At 41.6% G+C, this 20,216-nt stretch overlaps 1 protein-coding gene across 1 annotated transcript in view; it reads left to right on the top strand.

The window, feature by feature from the left end:
- brsk2a (BR serine/threonine kinase 2a) overlaps positions 1 to 20,216 on the top strand; it is a 567,398-nt gene that overhangs the window by 399,291 nt on the left and 147,891 nt on the right. The window contains 2 exon segments of the mRNA XM_045688027.1: positions 12,041 to 12,126; positions 17,422 to 17,562. Of these exon segments, the coding sequence (XP_045543983.1) occupies positions 12,041 to 12,126; positions 17,422 to 17,562 (227 nt within the window).

Raw genomic sequence — 20,216 nt, 5'->3', positions numbered from 1 at the left:
AGAGCTGCCCGCCAGTCAACAGTCGTCGTCAGAGCTGCCCGCCAGTCAACAGTCGTCAGAGCTGCCCGCCAGTCAACAGTCGTCAGGGAGGTCAGACTGCGCTGAACTGCCGGAGCGGCCAGACTGCCCTGAACTGCCGGAGCGGCCAGACTGCCCTGAACTGCCGGAGCGGCCAGACTGCCCTGAACTGCCGGAGCGGCCAGACTGCCCTGAACTGCCCCGAGCGGCCAGACTGCCCTGAACTGCCCCGAGCGGCCAGACTGCCCTGAACTGCCCCGAGCGGCCAGACTGCCCTGAACTGCCCCGAGCGGCCAGACTGCCCTGAACTGCCCCGAGCGGCCAGACTGCCCTGAACTGCCCCGAGCGGCCAGACTGCCCTGAACTGCCCCGAGCGGCCAGACTGCCCTGAACTGCCCCGAGCGGCCAGACTGCCCTGAACTGCCCCGAGCGGCCAGACTGCCCTGAACTGCCCCGAGCGGCCAGACTGCCCTGAACTGCCCCGAGCGGCCAGACTGCCCTGAACTGCCCCGAGCGGCCAGACTGCCCTGAACTGCCCCGAGCGGCCAGACTGCCCTGAACTGCCCCGAGCGGCCAGACTGCCCTGAACTGCCCCGAGCGGCCAGACTGCCCTGAACTGCCCCGAGCGGCCAGACTGCCCTGAACTGCCCCGAGCGGCCAGACTGCCCTGAACTGCCCCGAGCGGCCAGACTGCCCAGACTGTCCCGAGCGGCCAGACTGCCCAGACTGTCCCGAGCGGCCAGACTGCCCCGAGCGGCCAGACTGTCCCGAGCTGCCAGACTGCCCAGACGGCCCCGAGCTGCCAGACTGTCCCGACTGCCTGGAACGGCCAGAGCCTGAGCCGCCTCCAGGATAGGTGGGTTGGGGAGGGAGGGTGTAGCACAGTGCCGTCGTTGACGGCAGCCACCCTCCCTTCCCTCCCTTATTGTTTAGGGTTACTGTTTAAGGGTTTTGTTGGGGATTTTGTTTGTTGGTGGTTTTTTGTTGTTGTGGTTAGGTGCATTCCGGGGTCTGCACCTTGGGGGGGGGTACTGTCACGTCCTGACCAGCAGATGGAGCTGGTGTAGTAGTTTGGGGGTCAGGACGTGGCAGTCTGGTGTGTGTCTTGTGACTCCTGATCAGGAACAGCTGGGAATCGTTGTTCCTGATTGGGAGTCACATATGTAGGAGTTGTTTGTCACTGGGGTTTGTGGGTAATTGTTTCTGTTTGAGTATTTTCCTCACAGGACTGTTTGCTGTCGTTTTGTTCATTTTGTAGTGTTCTCTTGTTTATTTGAATTAAAACTCTAATGATGAACACATCCTCTGCTGCACCTTGGTTCCCTCTTCAAGACAGTCGTTACATCTCTATGGCCAGGGCGTTACACAAGGGGTGTAGAGCCTAACTGGCATACATAAGCAGTGTGTAAGTTTCAAGTTTGGGGAAGATAATTTTCACCATAAAAATGCACCTTTATAATAAAAGCATTACATGCATAATTGCATTTGAGGCCACTTTTGTTAAGGGTGTTTTCTGCTAATTCTTACAGCCTACTACCATGTGCGTGTATAATGTGAAGAAATAGCCTCAGAGTTTATCACCATTTTAAGCTAAACGTTCTGATCTGTTGCGTCAGCCACATTGCGTAAAATTGTTTTTGGGATGCTAGTGGTTGTATTAATTTGGGATCTATCGCATCCCACAACTGTCCCAGACTATGTTTGGAATATTTATTTCTCGCACAGAATAGAATAGGTTGACCTATGTACTATGGGGGATAGTAGATTGACATAGGCTAGTGCTTTTGTTGTTCGTTAGGCCTACTCATCTTGTTAACTGCCGAAAAGTTAATGTGGACAGTTCTTCCAATATCTTCAATATGCACCTCAGAATTGGATGAGGACGTGCGCAGTTGCGTCCCGGTGTGTATGTCTTCACTTGTAGCCTGTGAAAAAGACTTGATCACGTGATGGTTTTTGATTCTCTCTCTACTGCACCAGCTGTCTCTAACTATGAATGCTCAGCTATGAAAAGCCAACTGACATTTACTCCTGAGGTGCTGACCTGTTGCACCCTCTACAACCACTGTGATTATCAATGAACGTTTGAACATCGTTTGAACATCTTGGCCATGTACTGTTATAATCTCAACCCGGCACAGCCAGAAGAGGACTTGCCACCCCTCAGAGCCTGTTTCATCTCTAGGTTTCTTCCTAGGTTCCTGCCTTTCAAGGGAGATTTTCCTTGCCACAGTGCTTCTACATATGCATTGCTTGCTGTTTGGGGTTTTAGGCTGGGTTTCTGTATAACACTTTGTGACATCGGCTGATGTAAAAAGGGCTTTCTAAATACATTTGATTGATTGAGCGCACAACAGCCACTCGCCTCAAACAGCATGGATTTTTTTGGGGTGCATTACAGCCACACAAAGGTGTTGCCACTGTGAAATTCTAGGCTTTAAAAAGTGCTTGTCAAATTGTGAATATATTTTTATTTTACTAGGCAAGTTGATTCTTATTTTCAATGGCAGCCTAGGAACAGTTGGGTTAATTGTCTTGTTCAGGGGAAGAAGGACAGATTTTTACCTTGTCAGCTCAGGGATTTGATCTTGCAACCTTTCAGTTACTAGTCCAACACTAGCTCATGCTGTTCAAGCAAATCATCATTAGAGTCGCATCATGCAGCCTTAAAATGCATAAAAAATCTAAACATATAGCCCAATGTTTGCAGAACAACTAAAGTTACATTAACAACTCTAAGTTAAGCATACAGGAATACCTATTTATTTGTTAACCGCTAAACATAAAATAGCGGCATGTGGCACTCCCTGAAATAGTTTGGAAAAATATCCTTTCTATTTTATTCAGCTTTTTTCAATTGTATTCTTCATACTTTAAAATAATGCCATGGAATTCTAAACAAATCTTGTCTGCTAAATGAACTAGTGTAGCCCACAGCCATTTGGCATAGCCACATCAGGACCTGACACAAGTACAACTCAGAGAATGCTGTTCTGTTCTTCTGAAATAGACTACATTTTATTCATATCATGCTTCTTTAGACCTGTCTATAATAAATAATGGATTTATTGTAAAGGTGTAGGCGATATTACATTGATTTATTATACTTTTTTAAAATGTAGATGTTTCAAAGGTCTGCATCATGTGTGGAAGCCACAGCCCTAGTTCTGTTTAGTATGACATGTAGCCACAATGGACTACGCTCTTAAAACTTCTTAGGGCTAGGCTTACCGTCAGCAGGACACCTGTCGACAACTTCCGGTGAAATTGGAGGGCGCGCAATTCAAATAAATAATCATAAAAATTATGGATATTAAACGTTTAGGTACATAAGTGTCTTATATCGGTTAAAAGCTTAAAGTCTTGTTCATCTAACTGTATTGTCCGGTTTACAATAGGCTTTACAGCGAAAGCATGCCATGCCATTGTTTGAGGACAGCGCCCCACATCAAAAGATTTTTCGACCAGCACAGGCTTCACAAATAGCAATTAAATATTCACTTACCTTTTTAAAATCTTCCTCTGATTTGCAATCCAAAGGGTCCCAGCTACAACATGCATGGCCGTTTTGTTAGATAAAATACTTCTTTATATCGCAAAAAGTCAGTTTAGTTGGCCCCATCGATTTGAGTAATCCACTCGTTCAACATGCAGAGAAAGGAATCAAAAAAGCTACAGCTAAACTTTGTTAGAACAAGTCAAAATACATTTCTATTTAATCCTCAGGTACCCTGAAATGTAATTAAACTATAATATTTCATACGGAAAGAAGTAGGTTCAATAGGAAAGCAAAATAAGCAGATGCGCATCCTCTTCGTTGCTCGCGCACAGACTGATTTCCAACTCTGACTCCCAGTACCAAAACTCAAAATTCTTCCTCGTTTGGGAAGAAACAAGCCTGAAACCTTGAACAAAGACTGTTGACGTCTAGTGGAAGCCATAGGAATTGCAATCTGGGAGCTGGAATTGCATATAACCCATAGCTTTCCATTGTAAGAGCATGGGACTCTCAAAAATTCCAGTTGGTTTTTCTTTGGATTTTCTCCTACTATATCAATTGTGTTATAGTCTCATACATTATTTTAACATGTCTACAAACTTTCTACAAAGTGTTTTCTATCCAATGGTACCAATTATATGCATATCCTGGCTTCTGGGCCTGAGTAACAGGCAGTTTACTTTGGGCACGTCAGTCAGACATGAAATGGAGAAAAATAGACCCTTGCCTGAAGAAGTTTTAACCTTTTCAGATGTACCAACCAACAAATGGGTGTGATCATTCTACAGTGGTCTCTGCAGCATACGCTTAAATTGGTGTGATTAGAACACTTATTTAGAATGTCCAATTTCAATTGACTCAGCATTTGAGGTAGCCACATTGTTTTTCACAGAAACATTTTGCACAAACACAGTCCTTACAAAGTTATCTCCTGAATGTGACCAGTTTATTTTTGGATGCAATGTTCAGACATTCACAGAAGTAGCGACAGCACACAATCATCCAAACCGGAAAATGAAGGCTACATTATTTTTTGTATTTTTTATTAACAACAAATCAATACAGGAAGTACATGTGTGAACACAAGTATATAAGTCCTAGCGCTAACTTAGGAATGATTGACATAACACAAGCGGTCATATTTAGATAACTCAGAAACCACAATATGAATTAGCTAATAACAATTTCTATTTATAATTCATTACATCACAGGTGAGCTCACCATTAATTGAAATAATTTAGTAAAACTCTTTCTAGAAAATGAAAGTAAAGGTAGTTTGTGCCTCTGTCAAGTTTGTTTTTTCACGTTAACCAAAGATAATAACAGGAGACAAGATGAGTTTGGTCTGTTTGCAGTGTGCATGTTGAAGGGGGTGTGTTGTATACGATCATTAACATCCCTTCATTCACTTCCTGAAGTTTACTTGAAAGATTAGTGAACCATTCCTTCACCTCATTATAACATCTTTGGTCTGACAGACGTTTACGTGACACCCAGAATGCATTGTATTATGTCAACAAACATGGCGCCACACATAGCTGGCAAATAGCTTAAAACCTCTTGCATCTAGATGTTCTGCTAGCGGAACGCCTGGCCAAATATCCAATGGAAGAACGTGGCGCGAAATACAAATACCTCAAAAATGCAATAATTTCAATTTTTCAACCATACGACTGTTTTACACCATTTGAAATATAAGATTCTCATTAATCCAACCACATTGTCCGACTTCAAAAAGGCTTTACAGCGAAAGCAAAACATTAGATTATGTTAGGCGAGTACCCAGCCAAAAATAATCACACAGCCATTTTCAAAGCAAGCATATATGTCACAAAAACTCAAAACACAGCTAAATGCAGCACTAACCTTTGACGATCTTCATCAGATAACACTCCTAGGACATTATGTTATACAATACATGCATGTTTTGTTCAATCAAGTTCATATTTATCTCAAAAACAGCTTTTTACATTAGCATGTGATGTTTAGAACTAGCATTCCCACCCAAAACTTACGGTGAATTTACTAAATTACTCATCATAAACGTTGACAAAATACATAACAATTATTTTAACCCCTGGACGGGCTCCGTCCCGTACGCGGGACGGACATCCAGCGAAAAATCCTATCCCCATTAGCATAACAAAATGTAATTTTTTTTTTTTTCAAATATATGACTATGTTATATCGTTTTATAGATACACCTCTCCTGAATCGAACCACGTTGTCCGATTTCAAAAAGGCTTTACAGCAAAAGCAAAACATTAGATTATGTTAGAGGAGTATATCGTAAAAGTAGCCACATAGCCATTTTCCGACCAACCACATGCATCACAAATAACCAAAAAACAGCTAAATGCAGCACTAACCTTTGACAATCTTCATCAGATGACACTCCTAGGACATCATGTTACACAATACATGCATTCTTTTGTTCGATAAAGTTCATATTTATATATAAAATCAGCATTTTACATCGGCGCGTAACGTTGACTAACTATTTTCCCTCAAATGCATCCGGTGAAACAGCGCTACAATTTACTAAATTACTATTCGAAAACATTTTTAAAATGTAATATTGTCATTCTAAGATTTATAGATGATTATCTCTTGAACGCACCTGTAATGCCAGATTTAAAAAGAACTTTACTGGGTAATCACACTTTGCGATAAAAGGAGATGCGATACTCAGAAAAATAGGCTACCGTTACAGGTCAGCGCCATCTTGGAACAATCGCATATCAAATCTACTCTTGTATACTATTGTCAATAATCCCTTACCTTTGATTATCTTCATCAGAAAGCACTTCAAGAATTCCCAGGTCCACAACAAATGTATTTTCGTTCGAAAAAGTTTATCCTTGTTCTTGTTAGTGCGTTCTGAAGGCTGCTCCAAAACTTCCGTCGGCCGCGGGGCTACTCTTTCAATAAAATTCAGTTTTTTTAATTTAGGTTTGTTCAAACATGTCAAACGTTGTATAACATAAATCTTTAGGGCCTTTTTCAACCAGAGCTCCAATAAGATTCAAGGGAGACGATTGCATTGTCTTTCAAAACGTTTCGAAAGGGGAGGGTAGCCAGGGGCGCCGGCGTCATAATGGTGATGGCCCTCCTTATGTGACCACTTTCCACAGCGTCTCATTCAGTCAGTTTTCACAGTAGGAGACTCAAACCACTTTGTAAAGACTGGGGACATCTAGTGTAAGCAATAGGAAGTGCTCAATGAACCATTGCTCACGGTGTGATTTATAGGCAAAGTGATGAAGTTGAGTCCGCAATTCAGAATTCCACATCCTGTTACGATCGGTCTCGGGGTTTTGACTGCCATATGTGTTCTGTTATACTCACAGACACCATTCAAACAGTTTTAGAAACTTTTGGGTGTTTTCTATCCACAAGTATTAATTATATGCATATCCTAGCTTCTGAGTTTGAGTAGGAGGCCGTTTAAAATGGGCACGAATTTTTTTCAAAAATCGCTGTAGCGCCCCCTATCCTAGGCGACCGTCAAGAGGTTAAGAATTATAGATATAGAACTCCTTTATGCAATCGCTATGTCAGATTTTAAAATAGCTTTTCGGCGAAAGCACATTTTGCAATATTCTGAGTACATAGCTCAGCCATCACAGGCTAGCTATTCAGACACCCACCAACTTCGGGGCTCACTAAACTCAGAATTACTATTAGAAAATTGGATTACCTATGCTGTTCTTCGTCAGAATGCACTCCCAGGACTGCTACTTCCACAACAAATGTTGTTTTTGTTCCAAATAATCCATAGTTATGTCCAAATACCCCCGTTTTGTTCATGCGCTCAGGTCACTATCCAAAGGGAACGCGCAAGCTCATTTCCAGACCAAAAAAATTCAAAATGTTCCATTACCGTACTTAGAAGCATGTCAAACAAAGTTTAAAATCAATTTTTATGCTATTTTTCTCGTAAAATAGCGATAATATTCCAACTGGACAATGCTGTATTCATTCAAAGAGGGAAAAGATAAAATGGCGTGATCTCGTTAACGCGCATCTCCAATCTCTGTCACCAGGCAGTCCACTGAAATACTGAGCTGCTATTATCTGCCCAGAGACAGGAGATGCCTCAATCCAGTTTCTGAAGGCTTTAGAGAGCCAATGGAAGCCTTAGAAAGTGTCACGTAACAGCTCAGATACTGTAGTTTCGATAGAGAAGGAACAGAAGGACTACAAATTCGCCGACAGGCCACTTCCTGCTTGGAATCTTCTCAGCTTTTTGCCTGCCATATGAGTTCTGTTATACTCACAGACACCATTCAAACAGTTTTAGAAACTTTAGAGTGTTTTCTATCCAAATATATGCATAATCTACTAATATGCATATTCTCGTTTCTGGGCAAGAGTAGTAACCAGTTTAGATTGGGCACATTTTCTTTCCGGACGTGACAATACTGCCCCCTATCCCAGACAGGTTAACATTAGCTCATTATAATCAGTACAACCTTCAAAAAAGTATTTCACACACATCATATGTGTCCATTACAATCTATGCAATATTTGTAATAAATACTTGAAAATGTGAATAAAGCTGTAAATATATTATGCTCCATACATACATACATACATACATACATACATACATACAGTATGCTACAGTAGACACGACAACATGATATACAGAAAATAAGACAATTACTTTGATAGGAACGCACACATGTCCAAAGTTATTATATTGTAAGGAAAACAACAAGGAAGGCAATGCAAGCACCAGCCAGAAAATGTGCCAGTCTGCTTACTTGATCTGCGGGAAACACTGGGGGATGTAATTGGGCTTTCCTTTTTGTAGTCTTATGTTTCTGATGACTTGCCTAAATTAATGAATAATTATTTATTTTTGATGGTGTATATTTTCTATGGATTTATTAAAAAAGAAGCCCACCCACATCTGCACACATCTACACAGTAAAACTTTCCCCTGCAAATGTACAGCATTATACTGGCACCACAGTGGCCAGCTTAATATTGTAAGTTTGCTTTACAGAGAGATGCTGTAATATGTTTTACAGTACTATTTTCCTTACTGTAAAGACATATTACGCATCCTTGCTGTACGTTTACAGGGATGCTGTAATGTTTTGAAGTAAGAAAAATAGTACTGTAGAGCAAAATTACAGTATTAAGCTGCCAACTCTGGTGCCAGGATAATCCTGTACATTCACAGTGAAATTCTACCTGAAATCTAAATGTAAGAGAAACAATACATTTGTACATAAAACATATTTATTAAAATTGGTAACAACATTAATTAAAAAACGAATTAACAACAGAATTGACAATAGAAGTAACAAGAAGATACAGTTCCAGTCAAAAGTTTGGACACACCTACTCATTCAAGGGTTTTTCTTTATTTTTTACTATTTTCTAAATTGTAGAATAATAGTGAAGACATCAACACTATGAAATAACACATATGGAATCATGTAGTAAACAAAAAAAAGTGTTAAACAAATCAAAATATATGTTATATTTGAGATTCTTCAAAGTAGCCACCCTTTGCCTTGATGACAGCTTTGCACACTGTTGGCATTCTGTGAACCAGCTTCATGAGTTAGTCACCTGGAATGCATTTAAATTAACAGGTGTGCCTTGTTAACAGTTCATTGTGTAATATCTTTCCTTCTTAATGTGTTTGAGCCAATCAGTTGTGTTGTGACAAGGTAGATTTGGTATACAGAAGATAGCCCTATTTCAAATCAAATCAAATTGTATTAGTCACGTGCCAAATACAACAGGTGTAGACCTTACAGTGAAATGCTTACTTACGAGCCCTTAACCGACAGTGCCGTTTCAAAAAATTTGGATAAGAATAAGAGATAAAAGTAAAAAGTAATTAAAGACCAGCTGTAAAAAATAACAATATATACAGGGGTGCCGGTACAGAGTCAATGTGCGGGGGCACCTGTTAGTTGAGGTAGTATGTACATGTAGGTAGAGTTAATTAAAGTGACTATGTATAGATGACAACAGAGAGTGACAGTGGTGTGGAGGGGGGGGGCAATGCGAATAGTCAGGGTAGTGATTTGACTAGATGTTGAGGAGTCTTATGGCTTGGGGAAAGAAGCTGTTTAGAAACCTCTTGGACCTAGACTTGGCGCTCCAGTGCAGCTTGACGTGTGGTAGCAGGGAGAACAGTCTATGACTAGTGTGGCTGGAGTCTTTGACAATTTTTAGGGCCTTCCTCTGACACCGCCTGGTATAGAGGTCCTGGATGGCAGGATGCTTGGCCCCAGTGATGTACTGGGCCGTTCGCACTAGCCTCTGTAGTGCCTTGCGGTCAGAGGCCGTGCAGTTGCCATACCAGGCAGTGATGCAACCAGTCAGGACGCTGTAGAACCTTTTGAGGATCTGAGGACCCATGCCAAATCTTTTCAGTCTCCTGAAGGGGAATAGGTTTTATTGTGCCTGCTTCACGACTGTCATGTTGTGCTTGAACCATGTTAGTTTGTTGGTGATGTGGAACTAGAAGCTCTCATCCTGCTCCACTGCAGCTCCATCGATGACATTGGAGGCGTGCTCGGTCCTCTTTTTCCTGTAGTCCACAATCATCTCCTTTGTCTTGATCACGTTGAGGGAGAGGTTGTTGTCCTGGCAAGACAGGGCCAGGTCTCTGACCTCCTCCCTATAGGCTGTCTCGTTGTTGTCGGTGATCAGGCCTACCACCGTTGAGTCATCAGCAAATGTAATGATGGTGTTGGAGTTGTGCCTGGCCGTGCAGTCATGAGTGAACAGTGAGTACAGGAGGGGGCTGTGCACGCACCCCTGAGGGGCCCCTGTGTTCAGGATCAGCGTGGCAGATGTGTTGTTACCTACCCTTACCACCTGGGGGCGGCCTGTCAGGAAGTCCAGGATCCAGTTGCAGAGGGAGGTGTTTAGTCCCAGGGTCCTTAGCTTATTGATGAGCTATGAGGGCACTATGGTGTTTACATTTACATTTACCTTAACCTCTATGGGCTAGGTGGGACGCTAGCGTGCCACCCGTGGTGCACTCCATCAACAGCAGGTGCATTTCAAGAGCGGCAAATTTGAATCCAAATAAATGTCAAAATTCAAATTTTTCAAACATACAACTATTTTACACCCTTTGAAAGATAAACATCTCCTTAATCTAACCACGTTTTACGATTTCAAAAAGGTTTTACGGCGAAAGCATAAATTTAGAGTATGTTAGGACAGTACATTTACAAGAGTTGTGTGTAATGTTTTGTCAATTCAAAGCCCGGGTCACCAAAACCATAAAACCAGCTAAAATGATGCACTAACCTTTTACAATCTCCATCAGATGACACTCCTAGGACATTATGTTAGACAATGCATGCATTTTTAGTTCTATCAAGTTCATATTTATATCCAAAAACAGCGTTTTACTATGGCATTGATGTTGAGGAAATCGTTTCCCTCCAATAACCGGCAGTCAAGTCAGCGTCACAAATTAAATAATTAAAATTAGAAAACATTGGTAAAATATTATATTGTCATTTAAAGAATTATAGATTTACATCTCTTGAACGCAATCAACTTGCCAGATTTAAAAATAACCTTACTGGGAAATCACACTTTGCAATAATCTGAGCACTGGGCACCGGAAAAATACGAGTTGCGATACAGACTAGACGTCATGTTGGGGAGATCTAAAATCGAAAATACTATGTAAATAATCCATTACCTTTGATTCTCTTCATCAGATGTCACTTCCAGGTATCACAGGTCCATAACGAATGTAGTTTTGTTCAAAAAAGCTCATCATTTATGTCCAAAAATCTCCGTCTCGTTAGCACATGATGTAAGCCAGCCGGACTTCTCGTCATGAACGAGGGGAAAAAATATATTTCCGTTCGTTCAAACATGTCAAACGTTGTATAGCATAAATCATTAGGGCCTTTTTAACCAGAACATGAATAATATTCAAGGTGGACGAATGCATACTCTTTTATAACGTATTGGAACGAGGGTACCCAACATGAACTCGCGCGCCAGGTGTCTAATGGGACATCATCGTTCCATGGCTCTTGTTCGGTCAGATCTCCCTCCAGAAGACTCAAAACACTTTGTAAAGGCTGGTGACATCTAGTGGAAGCAATAGGAAGTGCCAAAATATTCCTAAGCCCCTGTGTTTTTCAATGGGATAGGTTTAAAGTCAATACAACACATCAGGTATCCACTTCCTGTCAGAAAATGTCTCAGGGTTTTGCCTGCCAAATGAGTTCTGTTATACTCACAGACACCATTCAAACAGTTTTAGAAACTTTAGAGTGTTTTCTATCCATATATAATAAGTATATGCATATTCTAGTTACTGGGTAGGATTAGTAACCAGATTAAATCGGGTACATTTTTTTTATCCAGACGTGCAAATGCTGCCCCCTAGACCCAACAGGTTAACAAACTGTAGCATACCCCTGAAGCCTGTGTGCTCAGTTGTCAGTCCCCTGTATAGGTTTGAGGATGATAAACTAGTTTTTCTGTGTCCGTGTTTTGTTTTTCTCTTACAGGTTGAGCGGGAAATAGCGATTCTGAAGCTCATAGAACATCCTCACGTTTTAAAGCTGCACGACGTCTACGAAAATAAGAAATACTTGTGAGTATCGTTATCGCCTCTATGAATTCAATCAAATTGTTATGTTCCTACATGGGGGAGGGTATTAGCATCTGAAGTCTACTTAGCGTCCAATCCGTAATTGGATTGGTATTGTAATATTGAAGATAACAGAAATTATATACCCCTTCACATGATACAATGATACACCATGATACACCTCTTCATCCTTAAGAGTCAGGGACTACTTCCTGTTTCACCAGCCATTGTGTCGGTCCCAGTCATCTGTAATAATATTGGATATTATGACAGCGAATGATATTAACTGTATGTCTCCCCCAACACGTGATAGTCAACAACATCAAACCCTCTGAGCTTGACAGCCAAACAGCCAATTAGGGCTAACCCTTTCTGTTAGGCTCCGCCCTCAGAGATCAAATCGAACCATCTGATTGGTTACAGGCAACACTAAATGTGACAGAAGGGTAGATGGCCCATTAGTGTGAAGCTAGTCGTTTATTCATGCTCGTTTGAGTTTGCTAATAGGGCCAGAAACCCTCTATTATGTAAACACTACGACAGGCTTAGAGTCTGCCTCACAAATGGCACCCTATTCCCTATACAGTGCATTACTTTTGACCAGAACTCTACAAGCCCTGGTGAAAATAAGTGGTCTAAATAAAGAAAAGAGTACCATTTACGACACAGTCAATGACGGCACTGAATTAGCGAACATTAGCCATGGAGAGTGACACCCTCATCAGTCTGGTCCAGCAAGACACACACACACACACACACACACACACACACATACACCCATGCATCCAAACATGTGCATGCACAGACAAACACGTACACACACACCACACACACACATAATCTAATATTAGCTATGGTGAGTGGCAGGTCCATCAATCTGGTGCTGTAGCTGTATTCTCCAGAGGACTCATATAAGTCCGAAATGGCACCCTATTCCCTATACAGTGCACTACTTTTAACCAGGACCAATAGGACTCAGTTGTGCACAAAATGTAGGGAATAGGGTGCCATTTCGGACACAGCCATTGCTTACTCCACCAGATTGAATAAATCCTCTATAGGCCTTAAAGGCCAAGTAGGACTACACAGAGTATTTATACATCATATTCTACATGTTAATGTAATATAATTTGTCATATTTTGATATAAGCATACAGTGCCGTGAAAAAGTATTTGCCCCCTTTGTGATTTTCTATATTTTTGCGTATTTTTGATACTGAATGTTATCAGATCTTCAACCTAATACGTAATACCTAATCTGAGTTAACAAATAATAAAAATATAAACTTTAACTATATATACAAAAGTATGTGGAGACCCTTTCGAATTAGTGGATTCTGATATTTTAGCCACCCCCATTGCTGACAGGTGTATAAAATCGAGCACACAGCCATGCAATCTCCATAGAGAAACATTGGCAGTAGAATGGCCTTACTGAGGATCTCAGTGACTTTCAACATGGCACCATCATAGGATGCCACCTTTCCAACAGGTCAGTTTGTAAAATTTCTGCCCTGCTAGAGCTGCCCTAGTCAACTGTAAGTGCTGTTGTTGTGAAGTGGAAACGACTAGAAGAAACAATGGCTCAGCCGCGAAGTGGCAGGCCACACAAGCTCACAGAACGGAACGGCTGAAGCATGTAGTACGTAAAAATCATCTGTCCTCAGTTGCAACACTCAGTACCAACTTCCAAACTGGCACTGGAAGCAATGTCAGCACAATAACTGTTTGTTGGAAGTTTCATGAAATGGGTTTCCATGGCCGAGTAGCCTCACACAATCCTAAGATCACCATGCGCAATGCCAACCGCCGGCTTGAGTGGTGTAAAGCTTGACACCATTGGACTCTGGAGCAGTGGAAACGTCTTCTCTGGAGTGATGAATCACACTTCACCATCTGGCAGCACGACAGACAAATGATGCCAGGGGAACGCTACCTGCCTAAATGCGTAGTGCCAACTGTAAAGTGTCGTGGTTCAGGCTTGGTCCCTTACTTCCAGTGAAGGGAAATCTTAACACTACAGCATACAATGACATTCTAGATGATTCAATGCTTCCAACTTTGTGGAAACAGTTTGGGGAAGGCCCTTTCCCTGTTTCAGTATGACAATGCCCTCATGCACAAAGCGAGGTCCATACAGAAATGGTTTGTAGCGATCGGTGTGGAAGAACTTGACTGGCCTGCACAGAGCCGTGACCTCAGCTCCATTGAATACCTTTGGGATAAATTGGAACGCTGACTGCTAGCCAGACCTAATCACCCAACATCAGTGACCGACCTCACTAATGCTCTTGTGTCTAAATGTCACCCTATTAGGCACAAATTAGGCACATTTGGGCAGTCTTGATACAAAATGTTAAACAGAAATGCAATGGTTCATTGTATCAGTCTAAAATTTTGCACATACACTGGTGCCATCTAGTGCCCAAAATCTACATTGCAACTGGGCTGGAATAATACAGCCTTTCGCTTGTATTTCAAAGATGATGGTACAAAAAACATACAGAAGAAAGTCTGTTTTTTTCTTTGTATTTTCTTTTACCAGATCTAATGTGTTATATTCTCCTACATTCTTTTCATGTTTCCAAAAACTTCAAAGTGTTTCCTTTCAAATGGAACCAAAATATGCATATCCTTGCTTCAGGGCCTGAGCTACAGGCAGTTAGATTTGGGTATGTCATTTTCGGCCAAAAATTGAAAATAAGGGGCGGATCCTTAGTTATGCAACACCCAATTCCCTTGTTTGTAAAAGTATTTGCCTCCTTACACTCAATAACTGGTTGGCCACCTTTAGCTGCAATGACTGCAACCAAATGCTTCTTGTAGTTGTTGATCAGTCTCTCACATCGCTGTGGAGGAATTTTGGCGGAGTCTTTTTTCCCATAATTGTTTAAATTTAACTTGGCAAGTCAGTTAAGAACAAATTCTTATCTACAATGACAGACTACCCCGGCCAATTGTGCACAGCCCTATGGGACTCCCAATCACGGCCAGATGTGATGAAGTTTGAATTCAAACCAGGGACTGCAGTGATGCCTCTTGCACTGAGATGCAGTGCCTTTGACCGCTGCGCCACTCGAGAGCCCAAGTCTTACATGCGGAACTGCTTTAACTCAGCGACATTTGTGGGTTTTCAACTGCTCGTTTCAAGTCCTGCCACAACATCTCAATTGGAATTAGGTCTGGACTTCCAAAACTTCAAATTTGTTTCATTTGAACCATTTTCATGTAGACTTGATTGTGTGTTTTGGATCATTGTCTTGCTGCATGATCCAGCTGTGCTTCAGCTTCAGCTCACAGACGGATGGCCTGACATTCTCCTGAATAAGTTAAAAACAATACAAAAAATAAGAATAAGAAATACATAGCAATAAAAATAACAAATAATTGAAGAGCCGCAGTAAAATAAGAATGTGAGGCTATATACACTATGTATAGATAATAACAGAGAGTAGCAGCAGTTTAAAAGATGGGGGGAAATGCAAGTAGTCTGATTACAGTGGGGGGAAAAAGTATTTGATCCCCTGATGATTTTGTATGTTTGCCCACTGATAAAGAAAGGATCAGTCTATAATTTTAATGGCATTATTATTATTTGAACAGTGAGAGACAGAATAACAACAAAAATATCCAGAAAAACACATGTCAAAAATGTTATAAATTTATTTGCATTTTAATGAGGGAAATAAGTATTTGACCCCCTCTCAATCAGAAAGATTTCTGGCTCCCAGGTGTCTTTTATACAGGTAACGAGCTGAGATTAGGAGCACACTCTTAAAGGGAGTGCTTCTAACCGCAGCTTGTTACCGGTAAAAAGACACATGTCCACAGAAGCAATCGATCAATCAGATTACAAACTCTCCACCATGGCCAAGACCAAAGAGCTCTCCAAGAATGTCAGGGACAAGATTGTAGACCTACACAAGGCTGGAATGGGCTACAAGACCATTGCCAAGCAGCTTGGTGAGAAGGTGACTACATTTGGTACGATTATTCGCGAACGAAAGAAACACAAAATAACTGTCAATATCCCTCGGCCTGGGGCTCCATGCAAGATCTCACCTAGAACTACACGGGAGGATCTTGTCAATGGTCTCAAGGCAGTTGGGACCATTGTCACCAAGAAAACAATTGGTAACACACTACGCCGTGAAGGACTGAAATCCTGCAGCGCCCGCAAGGTCCCCCTGCTCAAGAATACATATACATGTCCGTCTGAAGTTTGCCAATGAACATTGAATGATTCAGAGGACAACTAGTGAAAGTGTTGTGGTCAGATGAGACCAAAATGGAGCTCTTGGGCATCAACTTAACTCACCGTGTTTGGAGGAGGAGGAATGCTGCCTATGAGCCCAAGAACACCATCTCCACCGTCAAACATGGAGGTGGAAACATTATGCTTTGGGGGTGTTTTTCTGCTCAGGGGACAGGACAACTTCACTGCATCATTTGACAGGGCCATGTACTGTCAAATCTTGGGTGAGAACCTCCTTCCCTCAGCCAGGGCATTGAAATTGGGTCGTGGATGGGTATTCCAGCATGACAATGACCCAAAACACACGGCCAAGGCAACAAAGGAGTAGCTCAATAAGAAGCACATTAAGGTCCTGGAGTGGCCTAGCCAGTCTCCAGACCTTAATCCAATAGAAAATCTGTGGAGGGAGCTGAAGGTTCGAGTTGCCAAACGTCAGCCTTGAAACCTTAATGACTTGGAGAAGATCTGCAAAGAGGAGTGGGACAAAATCCCTCCTGAGATGTGTGCAAACCTGGTGGCCAACTACAAGAAACGTCTGACCTCTGTGATTGCCAACAAGAGTTTTGCCACCAAGTACTAAGTCATGTTTTGCAGAGGGGTCAAATACTTATTTCCCTCATTAAAATGCAAATCATTTTATAACATTTTTGACATGCGTTTTTCTGGATTTTTTTGTTGTTATTCTGTCTCTCACTGTTCATATAAACCTACCATTAAAATTATAGACTGATAATTTCTTCGTAATTGGGCAAACGTACAAAATCAGCAGGGGATCAAATACTTTTTTCCCCCACTGTATCTCCTGTGAGCATGAGCAGCAGTGTGTGGCGTTTTCCTTTCTGTTTTCTTTGAAAAGTGTCCCAGAGGAAAACATTGATCCTTTGGATGTCTCTCAAGTGTGATGTTTAAAAAAGCCCCCTCTTCTTAATTCTCTCTCTCTCTCTTCTCAATTTCTTCTTTCTTTCCTTCTTTCTTCCCTCTTACTTTTTCAGACTCACTTATTTCATTAATCTTTCTAATTTCTCTGCCCCCCCATCTCCCAGATATCTGGTGTTAGAGCACGTCTCAGGGGGAGAGCTCTTTGACTACCTGGTAAAGAAGGGACGGTTAACACCCAAGGAGGCCAGGAAGTTCTTCAGACAGATCATCTCTGCGCTGGACTTCTGCCATAGTCACTCCATATGGTAAGCACTTTCTATATTCATATTATCCTTAAGACTTACTGAGAACCCTTTTGTGTTCCATTTAGGATCCTTTCCACAGAGGGCTCTACATAGAACCCCAAATGGTTCTATGTGGAACTATAAAAGGTTCTCCCTGGAACCAAAAATAGTTATCCTTTGGGGACAGCAGAAAACCATTTTGGAACCCTTTTTTTCTAAGTGTGTACAGAAGCTGATGTCGCAAAGGCCAATTGGAATGTCATAGGAACTAGCAGTCCTTAGTCCAATGGATGTTGTTGTTTGGTTGCTATCTATGCTAGGGTTTGACCAGTCCTTTTCTTTTAATATCATGTACAAATTTCTTCTTCAGTAGAAATGTACCCTTGAGGAACCTATTCCTCAAATTTTAAAACGCTTTGGATATCATTACACATGTAAGGTGATAAAAACTAAAAGCAGATCTAGCAAACTCAGTGAAGAGAGTTAGCCATCCCCGCGTTCAGATCACTATCCAAAGGCATAATGCGCGAGCATAAATCCAGACACGAAAAGTCAAAATATTCCATTACCGTTCATAGAAACATGTCAAACGTTGTTTACAATCAATCCTTAGGGTATTTTTAACCTCTCTAGGCTAGGCGGGACGAATTCGTCCCACCTACGTAACAGCCACGGCTATCCTGTGGCGCGATTTTCAAAACCTTAAAAATCCTATTACTTCAATTTCTCAAACATATGACTATTTTACAGCCATTTAAAGATAAGACTCTCGTTAATCTAACCACACTGTCCGATTTCAAAAAGGCTTTACAACGAAAGCAAAACATTAGATTATGTCAGCAGAGTACCAAGCCAGAAATAATCAGACACCCATTTTTCAAGCCAGCATATAATGTCACCAAAACCCAGAAGACAGCTAAATGCAGCACTCACCTTTGATGATCTTCATCAGATGACAACCCTAGGACATTATGTTATACAATACATGCATGTTTTGTTCAATCAAGTTCATATTTATATCAAAAACCAGCTTTTTACATTAGCATGTGACGTTCAGAACTAGCATACCCCCCGCAAACTTCCGGGGAATTCGCTAACATTTTACTAAATTACTCACGATAAACGTTCACAAAAAGCATAACAATTATTTTAAGAATTATAGATACAGACCTCCTCTATGCACTCGATATGTCCGATTTTAAAATAGCTTTTTGGTGAAAGCACATTTTGCAATATTCTAAGTACATAGCCCAGGCATCACGGGCTCGCTTATTTAGACACCCGGCAAGTTTAGCACTCACCATAATCATATTTACTATTATAAAAATGTCATTACCTTTTGTTGTCTTCGTCAGAATACACACCCAGGACAGCTACTTCAATAACAAATGTTGGTTTGGTCCAAAATAATCCATCGTTATATCCGAATAGCGGCGTTTTGTTCGTATGCGTTCCAGACACTATCCGAAATAGTAAAGAAGTGTCACGCGCTTGGCGCAATTCCTGACAATAAAATTCAAAGTATTCCATTACCGTACGTCGAAGCATGTCAACCGCTGTTTAAAATCAATTTTTACGTCATTTTTCTCGTAGAAAAGCGATAATATTCCGACAGGGAATCTCCTTTTCGGCAAACAGAGGAAAAAATCCCAAAGGCGGGGGCGGTCGGGGTCATGCGCATAAGCTAGTGTCTCTTGATGGGCCACTTGAGAAAGGCGATAATGTGTTTCAGCCTGGGGCTGGAATGACGACATTCTGTTTTTTCCCGGGCTCTGAGAGCCTATGGAAGACGTGGGAAGTGTCACGTTAGAGCAGAGATCCTTAGTAAATGATAGAGATGGAAAAGAAGTTCAACAAATGGTCAGACAGGCCACTTCCTGTAAAGGAATCTCTCAGGTTTTGACCTGCCATTTGAGTTCTGTTATACTCACAGACACCATTCAAACAGTTTTAGAAAATTTAGGGTGTTTTCTATCCATATGTAATAAGTATATGCATATTCTAGTTACTGAGTAGGAGTGGTAACCAGATTAAATCGGGTATGTTTTTTATCCAGCCGTGTCAATGCTGCCCCCTAGCCCTAACAGGTTAACATAAAACGTAGATAATATTCCAACCGGACAATGGCGTATTCATTCCAGAAGAAAAAGAAGGAACGGTGCGCTCGCGTGCTCGCACATAACCAAGTCCTTTGTCCTCAGGCAGTCCACTGATTGACTGAGCTCCTATTCTCTGCCCAGTAACAGGAGATGGATGAAACAAGTTTCTAAAGGCTGGTGACAGCCAATGGAAGCCTTAGGAAGTGCAACGTGACCCCACAGACACTGTAGTTTCGATAGGGATTCAAAAGAAAAACTACAATTTTCAGATTTCCCACTTCCTCGTTGGATTTTTGTCAGGTTTTTGCCTGCCATATGAGTTCTGTTATACTGACAGACATCATTCAAACAGTTTTAGAAACTTCAGAGTGTTTTCTATCCAGATTTTCTAATACTATGCATATCCTGCCTTCTGAGTCTGAGAAGCAGGCAGTTTAATTTGGGCACATTTTTCAACCGAACGTGAAAATACTGCCCCCTATCCTTAACAGGTTTTAACAATGAAGTAAGGTATGCACTCTTACAAAAAATTGTTCCAAAGGGTTCTTTGAGGAGGAACGGGGATCTACCAAGAAC

The sequence above is a fragment of the Salmo salar genome, chromosome ssa10 (genome assembly GCF_905237065.1).
Source record: "Salmo salar chromosome ssa10, Ssal_v3.1, whole genome shotgun sequence".
Lineage (NCBI taxonomy): Eukaryota > Metazoa > Chordata > Actinopteri > Salmoniformes > Salmonidae > Salmo > Salmo salar.
The sequence above is the reverse complement of the archived record's forward strand: the minus strand, read 5'-3'. Positions and strand labels throughout refer to the sequence as shown.